An 11,636-nucleotide genomic window follows, 5' to 3' on the forward strand; every position below is an offset into this window, starting at 1 on the left:
ATCATGTGATTCTTTTAAGTCTGTCAGTGACTGGTCACTGTGTGTTATTAATCAGCTCTCACACAGATGCGTGGCTGTGCTGTCTTATCTCCCAGTGATAAACCCATGTAACATTTTAGAAAAATGGATAGTTAAAAGTGAGAATTGGCTAACAAAGATCAAAATGTAGCAAAGAAATAAAAAGTGATAATGGTGAAAGGAAAATTGAATTGAACATAAATGAGTTATAGAAAAGACATTTGGGAATGATGACACTGTCACCATTCAAAAGACTTTAGATATGCAATCAGAGGAACATAATGAAGACAATCACATGGATGAAATGAGGAATGGGGTTGTGATGAAAAGGCTGAAAAAGTCCAAGAGGAGGTGATATAAGAAAAACATTTAACATTAAAGGATCTCTCAGAGATATTTTAGAATATTGAAAGTAACAAAGGATAAAATATTGAAAGCTGATTCAAACTTACAAAGGTATATAACAATCTGGAAAGGTACAGTAAAAATGATCACTCATATTGAAAGTTACTTGACAAGAAGCCAACACTTCATATTCTTGGCTAGTTTTCTTTTTAACAAAGAAAGAACTTTAGGAAAAAGAAGTAAAAGGAATAAAGATAGGAAAGGAAGAAGTTAAACTGTCATTATTTGCTGATGATATGATACTTTACATAGAAGACCCAAAAAACTCAGCCAAAAGACTTCTAGACCTAATTGACAGATTCAGTAGAGTAGCTGGATATAAGGTCAACACTCAAAAAACAATAGCCTTCTTATACACAAATAGCAGACTCACTGAGAGAGAAATTCAGGAAAAAATTCCTTTTACAATAGCATCCAAAAAAATGAAGTATCTAGGAATCAACCTAACAAAGGAAGCAAAAGACCTCTACACTGAAAACTACAGCACTGTGAAAAAGGAGATTGAGGAGGATATAAGAAAATGGAAAGACATCTCTTGTTCCTGGGTAGGAAGAACCAATATAGCGAAAATGGCCATAGTTCCAAAACTACTATATAGATTTAATGCAATGCTGATTGAAATTCCAACAATATACTTCACAGAACTAGAGAAAACAATCCAAAAATTCATTTGGAACCAGAAGAGACCTAGAATAGCAAAAGGAATTCTAGGCAACAGAGACATGGCTGGGGGTATCACAATCCCCAACTTGAAACTATACTACAAAGCTACTGTGATAAAAACAGCACGGTACTGGCAAAGAAACAGACCCAAGGGTCAGTGGAATAGATCAGAAGATGCAGAAACAACTTCAGACATACTCAGCCACCTGATCTTTGACAAAGGAGCCAACCACCCTCATTGGAGGAAAGATAGTCTATTTCATAAATGGTGTTGGAAAAACTGGATTTCAACCTGTCAGAAATTAAAACTAGACCCATACCTATCACCGTGCACTAAACTAAGATCAAAGTGGATTAAAGATCTAAATATTAAGACAGAAACACTAAACTTGCTGGAAGATAGGTAGAACTCTTGAAGACATTGGCATAGGAAAAGACTTTATAACAAAACCTCAGTAGCACGGGAACTAGCACAAAGAATCAACAACTGGGATCTCATCATATTAAAAAGCTTCTGCACTGCAAGGGAAATCACCAACAGAGCTAAGAGACAACCTACAATGTGGGAAAAAATTTTTAGCAGCTGTACCTCAGACAAAGGGCTACTATCTAGAATATGTAAAGAATTGAAAAAAATCAGACCCCTCAAATTCAAAGACCCAATTGAAAAATGGGCACCTGAAATGAACAGACATTTCTCAGACAAAGAAGTAAAAGCAGCAAATGTATGAAAAAATATTCAATATCACTGGTCATTCGAGAGATGCAGATGAAAACAACACTGAGATTCCACCTCACCCCACAAAGAATGGCTGCTATCAAGAAATCAACCAATAACAAATGCTGGCAGGGGTGTGGGGAGAAAGGAACCCTTCTCCATTGTTGGTAGGAGTGCAGACTAGTACAACCAGTGTGGAAATCAGTATGGAGATACCTCAAAGAACTAGGGCTAGAGGTCCCATTTGACCCATCCATTCCCCTGCTGGGTATCTTCCCCAAAGAATTAAAAGAATCGTATCACAGCAATATATGTGCACCAATAGCTAAAGCTTGGAAACAGCCCAAGTGCCCATGAACTAGAAACTGGATAAAGATGTGTTTTTTTTTATAAAACGGAGTACTACTCAGCCATAAAGAATGAGAAACTAGAGACATTTATAGCTAAATGGATGCATATTGAGGCCATACTCTTAAGTGAAATAAATAGGACACACATGTAAATACCAAATAGTTTCTCTAGTGTGAGAAACTCAAAGCGTAAATAAGGCTCAAAATGATTAAAACGAATAATTGATAATTTGAAATAGGAAAAGGTCCAAAGGTGTAGGGGTGATGGGAGGGGAAGGGGAAAGGAAAGAAGGGAAAGGAAAAATTATGAGAAAAGAAAAAAAAAATGAAATCTATGTAAATAGGGAAGGGTGGAGGGGGTGAAGGGCGCACAGGTAATGGAGAAAAAAATAAGAACCAAGATACATCATGTACAGGTACAAGTACCCAGTGATAAATGTAAAATGTATTGTATACCTAAAATGTACTAATAAAAGAATTTAAAAGAAAGAAAGAAAGAACTTTAGTACTTAATGTTTTTAATCATAATATACTATTTTTACCATTTTTCTTTTTCCCTATGCATTTTTAACCAAGAGTAAGAGAGTTTTTAATGTTTTGTCAAGATATTGTAAAGATTATGGAACATCTGTAATTTTTCTCATTGATTATGAAAAATCACTTTGCATGGATTTTTAGCTTCACAGCTGTCTTTACAGCCCTATACTACCATTCAAAGCAAGGACTACCTGTAGCTTCTCATCTTCAATTATATCTTCCTTAATCCACAGATTGTTTATGAATGTATTTTAAGATTCTAAACATAGGGGGTTTGCAGGCTTTTCAATTTATCATTTCATTGCATTGGAGTCCAAGAATATAGCTTGATAAAAAGTTCTCTAGAATTTGTTGAGACTTCCTTTGTGACTTTGCTTAATAACAACATATATCCTACCATCACGGAATACAGGTCTTTATACACACTCAACAGATCAAACCTGTTGACAGTGTGTTCAAGTCTACTATAATCATTTTTTCTGCCTTATCAATTTCTGAAAGAAGAGTATTAAAATATCCCACCATGACTTGGGCTTATCAGCTTTTAGAGATAAAATTCTTAGATGGTTCAAAAAGTGAAAATAAACTCAAAGCAAAATTTGTTTTCCTTTGGTTCCTCTTATCACTTAATACAAAACCACATGTGTGACAAGGATTTAAATTGTAGTTAAGAAATCTCGTGAAGAGCAACAAACTGAACAGTCATAACATACTTACTACAAAAGGTGTAGGAACATATCTTGAAAAAAGGTACACAGGAACATCTTTAGCCAGCAAGACTGCAGCTGTGAGTTTAGCAAGCCTAAAAAAAAAAAAAATTTTTTAGATTTCCCTTAGTCCTTAGCTTACCATCATGCTTTTAAAAAAAACTTTCCACATAATAAATATTTCATATTATAATTAGTCTGAGTATACAGTAGCTCAATACAACCAATTCTTAAATCACTTTTTTTGTTTTTAATCACTTATTTTTTAAGCTTTATGCTCAAACTTGAAAATTTAAATAAATAAAATTTATTAAAAAAGGAAGTTGGGGCTATGGATGTAGCTTAGTGGTAGAGCACCTGCTAGCATGTAAAAGGCTCTAGGTTCATCCCTAGCACCACACACACACACACACACACACACACACACACACACACACTAAACTAAAATGAGCTTAACAATGAACAGAATTGATGTTATAATTTTTCTTTTTCTTTCTTTCATCTTTTGATGGCTCTTTTACTAAGACATAAAACTTGCAAAATGCAACAGAATGGTGAAAAGTGAAATAAAATAAATGCAACATGTATAGTTACTCCCTGAAAAAAGTATCACTATTATCATGATTATTTATAATAATACTCTTAATAGGATTATAGTGAGATACTCTTACCTAGTGCTTTTACCAAAATATTAAACTTATAAGCTATGACATCTTTCTAAACATGAACTCTAAATATTTTAAGATTTAATTTCTATTTGTAATATCTAAAGGTTACCTTTGATTTATTTTCTCTTCTATTTGAGCTCTAAAATAAACATTAGCAAGTGAATATATTTCTATTGATAGGCTCCTGTTTCAAAAGTACTACTACTAGCAAAAAAAATTTTGTAGTGTTTTATTCTAATCCAACTTAAGTTTTGAAACAACACTGTACCTCTGGCTGCTACAGCTGCTGGTTACTTGACCACGAGTGTCATACCCAACGACAAGACCTCTCTGCTTAAAGTCCGAGAAACATTTCTCAAGGTATTTGTACATTCCCTGAAGCAAATAAACACAAAAGATTGGTTATTTCCTGATGAATGCTTGAAGTTTATAATAGTTAAAATCTCTTTATGTTTCATATGGGCTCCTAGTGAACTAGTTTCTGCCTTTACACTCACATTTGCTAATGTGGGAGCAATACCACGCAATCCACAAACATGAGATGACAAATATTTCCTGGATTTTCAGACACATTTTAATTAGCATCAGTTTGGTAACCATTAAACCCATACAATAAATAACACATGGGGGCAAAAAAGATGAGACACAGGAGTCAGTAAGTTAAAAAAAAATTGTTAGAAGACCCAAAGGAAATTGTTTCTTGCTTCGAGGCTCTAGAGAGCAGAATTTCAACCCTTGCTAAATTATAAAATTGAAACTAATCAGAAGATCTGATCTATTTAGGACAAATATTTTAAATCAGCAACATAGTTCTTCACTGGAGCACTTCTTAAGATGGGTGGTACCATTTATAATTCCTTAGTTTTAAAATCTTACAAGGAAAAAAAACCACAGACTAAGAAAATTTGCAGTCAAGGGTCACAAAATAAAATGAAGTATTTCATATTGAAAACATAAAAATGATAAAACCATTTTAACTATCTTGGGAACAATTTGCTAACTTTAATAAACACTTTTACTTCTAAAAATAACACTTCAGGGCCAGGGATTTTGATCCCTGGTACCCTCCCAAAAACCATAAAACCAAAACAAAACAAATAAACACTTCATAGTGTTACAGTCATTTAGAATTGCTTCTGCAAAATGAGATGGGAAATTTAATCCTTATAATACCTTGAAAAAAATGCAAATACTATTTTGACTCTCTTTTTTCTTTTAAAAATGAGGAGATAGAATAAGAATGTCCATGTAAAGCTCAATGTAATAAGTTACTCAAGGCCATTAATTTAATTAAAATTAAGTTATTCTGGCTTATTGAAGACCTACTCAGTGACTTCCAATACACAATTTAAGTGTAATTTTTTTTTTTTTGGTACAGGGGATCGAACTTGGGACCTTGTGGTTGTGAGGCAGGCGGTGGAAACACTGAGCTAAATCCCCAGCCCTTCAAGTGTAATTATTTCTCCTAAACTACTCTATATGAGAGATAGAAAGACAGAGATTAATATATCCCAAATAGGCTAGTTTCACCACTTGTTCTAATGATAATATTAACCTAAAGCCTGACGGATCCTCATATTATTGTCTGCTATGAGAATCCATCTTATCTTTAGATAGTCCTTTATATCTAGAGTTTGAATGGTTAAGGCTTAAGAATCAGATTCTATCTGGCTTTTCTTATGAGGGAACTCAGTATACATAAAAGACTGAACTAAAAACGTTTCTGGTTGAGGAGTAGAAAGGAGATGGGGAGGGCGTGGGTAGGAAAGGTGGCATATATCCAACCTATCTCAGCCATCTGTTTATTTCATCTCCTCCATCCCCCACGTTAAGCTTTGGCTTTAGAGAATTTTCTTAGAACAGGGCTAAAGGTAACTTACTGTTTGGTAGTATTGATTAGAGTTACAGTATAATTGTAATCAATATGTCATAACTCTCATCAATACTCATTATGGTATAACTCTAATCTATGGTATAGAACACTAAGGTATTCTATAAACCAGAATTATGTTTAGTATATGCTAAATTCATTACTGGCCTCAAAAGTGTAGTTTCTTGAAACAGTGAGGGTGATTCACTGGGAAGAGAAGCCATTTGTTTCTAAAATGAGGTGCATAGTGCTTGCTTCGGCAGCACATACACTAAAATGAGGTACATAAAAATGAAAAGAAATAAAACAAATTGTATCATGTTATACAATTGTATTTAAAAAACTCTCAAATGGATATGGAAAATCATGTTTAAATAAAATACTTTCAACTAAATTTGCCAAATACTCTCGTTGATCTTTACAAATGGCCATATACCAACATGTGTAATTATCTTCTTTCTAAAAGTAACAACACTCAAAAAGTTAACAATGGCAACTAAAATAACTATTAATTGAAGAATTACTCTGCGACCTTGAAGATATATAAATGACTTCTAAGATAAATCTCAGGAAAGTCCAAAAGTCAGAATTTGGTCAACATTTTATATGAGAATACCTTCCTGAACAAAAGACAGAAAGGGAAGAAAGGCACTGCCTAGCACAGCCAAATAAAAAGTGAAAAATTACACACATAATAGTTTATAATATTTACCTGTGTTGATTGTATTACTGTAAGATCATTAATATAGCAAAACCCTGCTCCCATAGCAGAACGAAGGCCTGCAGTCCCAAAAGTCATTCGGCAACAAAGGCGATCTCTCAATTCCTTGTTCATCCCATTCCGTAACAGATTTTCAATCTGTTCTTTCGTTTTGGGATTCTATTAAAAAAGAAGTTAAAGTTTATTCAAGATTACAGAGTCCTAACATCAAGCTTTTCTGGGGGCTATTATCCACACATCACAAGGTTCTACATTCACTATAAATTCCACAGTGCTATTCATATTAGTATGAATAGCTGAGGATTTACCTCAGTAGCACAGCACCTGCCTCGCAAGAACAAGGTCCCAAATTCAATCCCCGGTACCCCAAAAAAAAGAATATTAGTGTGAATAATAAAAACAATACCTGCCATTTATTGAGTCCTCAAAGGAGCCAGGCCCTATTGAGGGTGATTTACATACAACTAATTTTTATAGCATTTTAAAATAATATAATCAAGAATGTTCTTTTTAACAATTTAATTAATATAAGAGCTACGGATCGAAAATAAACTTAGGCAAAATGATGTCAATTGGAAGCTGTGGATAAATGCCATCAAAACATGCCTAACTGCCTACCTAAAGCTCTGCAAATCAAATGACCAGATAAACCTTACTTACTATTTAAGATCACAGAAAACTGTGTAACTTATTACAATACAAACTGACCATAAAAAGTCTTAGGTATCAAGTGTGTCATGCTGGATTTTCATTAGAATCTAAACATGGCTGGAGAGGCATGGCATACCAACATCCATATTTTAATTTTCTGTATTTCATTAGCATGTACTTTTACTTATCTTCATAAATCTTAAGGATATTTATGACTCAGGGTTTTGCAAAAAAGTAGATTTGAGGCTGGAGGTGTAGCTCAGTGGTAGAAATATACTTAGCATATATCAGGCCCTGCAATTCCCAGCACCAAAAAATAAGAATACAAAAGAGTAACAGATTTCAAATAGAAATGAAATTACAATAAAACTTAGATGCAATTTTCCATTATTTTCTTTTTAGAAGAGTCAAATATTAAGAAAATAAGGTGAAACACAACTTCTTTCCTTAAGGTTAGTATGGATTGAGTCTATATTATTTACATTTTCTATATATATAGCCTATGTAATGATAATGAATATTGGAATTGTAAACCAAGACATCCAAAAGGTATTAAATATTAGAGTATATTTGTACTTGCAAAGGGATAAAAATATACTAATATAAAATTAAAGCAAAAGTTTTCTGCTTTTAGTGAAAATTAAAGTAACCAGACTACATGCCCAAACTAGTGAGAAGATATGAAAATTTTTTTGACTAACTGGAATTTTAATCTATTTAAATTTTTTTTTTTTTTTGGTACCAGGGATCAGACTCAGGACCTTGCCCTTTCAAGGCAGGTGGTGGCACCACTCAGCTAAATCCCTGGCCCCTAATCTGTTTAAAATTGATGGATATTAAAAAAATATATAGGTAACTTAGACTCAAAGAATTTCTGTCTTATGAATGGAATATATTAACAACTATACAGCTTATATAAAAATATGAGTAATTATTAAGAGAAAAATATAAACACTATCGGGGTTACTAGCATATTATTCCAATGTCTAAGATATCATCACATTTTATACAGAGGTCGAAGAGACTTGGAGAAGGTGAACATTCCAAGATATGAATAAGAAAAGCAAAAATTCAATAGATTTTTCATGTGTACAGGGTACATGGATGGCACTGCCATACAGTTAGTAGAACTGCAAAATGGGATCATCTTTTCAGGGTGATTGTGTAGCAACGTATCTAATTTTAAACTGCAAAAAAATTTCTTTTTAACTGCATAAGGCTTTTGGCTCAAGGATTTTTTCTGTTCATAGTTGTATCTTCACACAAACTAAGATATCTATACAAGAATATTCATTGCAAGATTCTGGTTGGTATTGTTAATATTACCATTGTATAAAAACTAAGATTTACAGAGAGCCTCATAATACTGAGCTAACACTGAAGACTTAAACAGGTTTTGAACCTGAGTTGGTCTGGCTTAAGATCTATACTATCTCACTAAAAACAAAATAATGGTATGAAGCAGGTTAATAATGCTTCTAATGTAATTTAAGTCCAGCTATAAAGTAAAACAATATTCATTTTTATTATAGCAATATAAATATAAAATGGTCTATCAGACATAAATGCTACGGGCTTAAAGAGTACTACACAGCTACAAGAGTAGGGCCCAAAAAATTCCATTTCTTACTACAAACTTCATAACCAGTATTTACTTAATTCTTGGCTCTTGAAAAGCTTATAAGTTAGATAAACATAAAAATGTTTAAAGAATCATGATATAGTAAACATAGTAAGTAAATTTATAGTAAAAAGCTAAATGATTATGAGACATTTGAAATCTACTTTAAATTCAGATTTCTCTAATGATAAACTGTACTAGCTAGACATTGTAATTATATGTCATTACAAACTCTAAAAATCTTTAAAAACTATGTAGCTATAATATTTTCCATTTTGTATTTTGTTGATAAAGTCTTTAAATCACTGATTTTAATACATTGTAACATATGAAGACCTAAAAGAACTATAAGCAAATTATTTAATTTTATTGTTTTGCCTTGTTTTTTGAGACAAGGTCTTGCTATGTAATTCAGGCTGTCTTGAGCTCACTATATACCCTACGCTGGCCTCGAACTCACAACAATCCTCCTGCCTCAGCCTCCTGAGTGCTAGGATTAGAGGTGTGCACCACTACACCCGGCAAACAAATTATTTTAAAATGCAATTTCCATGTAGAACTCAGATACAGTAAAAGAAAAGGTAAGAGAGTATATTGTTATAATTTGCATGAAAAGAGGTATATGTATTTATATACTCTCCAGAAATATTCCATGCAAAAAAAGACGCTAAAAATAATGATCATTTCTGAAGGGAATATCAGAAACAAGGTTTAAGGTAGAAAGTGACTTAGTTTGTTTTACAGTCATGATACTGTTTGGATAGTTTATGTACATATTATTCATTTTTATGGTAAAAACTGGCTAGGTATTCATAATGGCTGTGAAAAATCACTATTTATATCTATGTGAATACTTTTTACCTATAAATTAGCCCCCTTTTCTGCTCACAGAAAGCTATTAATATGGTCTGAATAATATGGAGCTTTTTCAAATACAAATTATTGTTTGCTATTTAATATGTTTATTCATTATTCATTTATTACTCAAGAAGACTAGCCAGCAAAAAACCCCACCAAAAATAAGAAAAAGAAAATTGTTCAATTGATGCCAATTATAAAAGAAAAGCACCTTTAAAATTATGTCAGTAGCAAAGTTATGATTTAAATATATCTAGAATATACTTACTGATTATATAAAATGAAAATTATTTAGAAGTAAATGCACTCAATCTCAATTAAAATTTCTTTTAACTAGCATATCTTAGAATTCTAATAATTTTAATGTCCAAAAAAAGTAATCCTGCAGAAAATTCAAAGAGATTTTAGTGATTACTAGCATTTTATATACTTGTCAGGAAAAAATCTAATTGTTTAGTATGAAATCAATATGCTAAATACAGAATTTTAAAAAAAGAATATAGAATTAAAGCCATGCATTATTTTCAAATTTTACCTACAAAAATTTTTCTTTTACGTCTAATCCTATGAATTGCTGCAACTTTATATGGCTGAAATGAAGAAAAGTATTTTCTTATAGAATTTTATTTGTCCATATTGTAGAACCATAGGCCCAAATTCAAAGAAAATATGAAAGAAGAGATTTTTTAAATCTCTTCTTTAAGCATATATGTGTTTCTTTTAACAAATTTAACGTCTTACAAACTTTCATAGTTATGAAGAAAGCTACACAGCAGACTAAAATCACATCAACTCTGCCTACTATTAAATGAAAGTATCAGCATTCACGAAGAAGGATCATTTTGGACCCATCCAAGTTTTTCTGAACCTATCATGTTATAATGAGGAATAAAGCTAACTGTCTGATTTGAAATCCGTAACCTAAAGAATACAGAATTAAAGCCATGCATTATTTTCAAATTTTACCTGTACATTAAAATTTTTCCTTCAGGTTTTGGGGCCGGAGATTTAGCTCAGTGGTTCTGTCGCCTGTCTTGCAAGCGCAAGGACCTGAGTTCGATCCCCGGTACCAAAAAAAAAAATTTTTTTTCTTCAGGTTTTAATCCTACAAATTGCTGCAACATTATATGGCTAAATATTATTTATATATGATAAATATAAATGTATATAAAGTATAAAATATAATCAAATTTGCCAATGAGTTCACTGCAAAACTTTTTTCTATTTATTTTATAAACCTACTATTTTTTCCAGGTTCTTCTGGAATTAAATGAAATGAGCAAAAGCAATGGCAAAGTTTATTTGAAAAAGTAAAAGAGAAGAGTGAGAATTTAGCTTTCCAGAGTGAGCTTGGGCTGAGTAAAAGAGGAAAAGGCAGATAAAAGTACACTCTGGAAGTCACAGGGCAGGCTGTCATGAAGAAAGCCACACTAGCCAAACCTACTATTTTTATAATTCCTATATCCAATTCTTCATTTATAGCAAGTATACACAGACATGAATTTTTATATAATTCCTATACAACTTGAATCTATTCTACTAATATTCTAGACCTGACACTTAAAACAGTCTGAGCCATGAATTCATTATTTAGATTAGAACAGATCTAAAAGAACATGGTGTATATTAACAATCCCAAATCCCAATATTTTATTAATCTGCAGGATATCCAAAACACTGCATAAAACCAACTCTTTAAAAACCCTGATACATCAAAAATTATAAAACTATAAATAATAGTTTAAATGTTACCATCAGAGACTTGTGTCTAAATAATAAATGCCAGTTTAATGTAACTACAGAGACAAAATTTTAAAGTTTATTTCTGAACAGAAGTTAAAATAGGAAA

At 32.2% G+C, this 11,636-nt stretch overlaps 1 protein-coding gene across 1 annotated transcript in view; it reads right to left on the reverse strand.

Annotated features, from left to right (window-relative positions):
* Positions 1-11,636, reverse strand: part of Pgm2l1 (phosphoglucomutase 2 like 1) — a 77,366-nt gene that overhangs the window by 42,504 nt on the left and 23,226 nt on the right. The window contains exons 2-4 of the mRNA XM_004863246.4: positions 6,649-6,816; positions 4,335-4,441; positions 3,409-3,493 (exon numbers count right to left, since the gene is read on the reverse strand). Of these exons, the coding sequence (XP_004863303.1) occupies positions 3,409-3,493; positions 4,335-4,441; positions 6,649-6,816 (360 nt within the window). The remainder of the gene's footprint in view (positions 1-3,408; positions 3,494-4,334; positions 4,442-6,648; positions 6,817-11,636) is intronic.

The sequence above is a fragment of the Heterocephalus glaber genome, unplaced genomic scaffold, assembly GCF_053883595.1.
Source record: "Heterocephalus glaber isolate CG9 unplaced genomic scaffold, H.glaber_assembly_v1.0 deba00001428, whole genome shotgun sequence".
NCBI lineage: Eukaryota > Metazoa > Chordata > Mammalia > Rodentia > Bathyergidae > Heterocephalus > Heterocephalus glaber.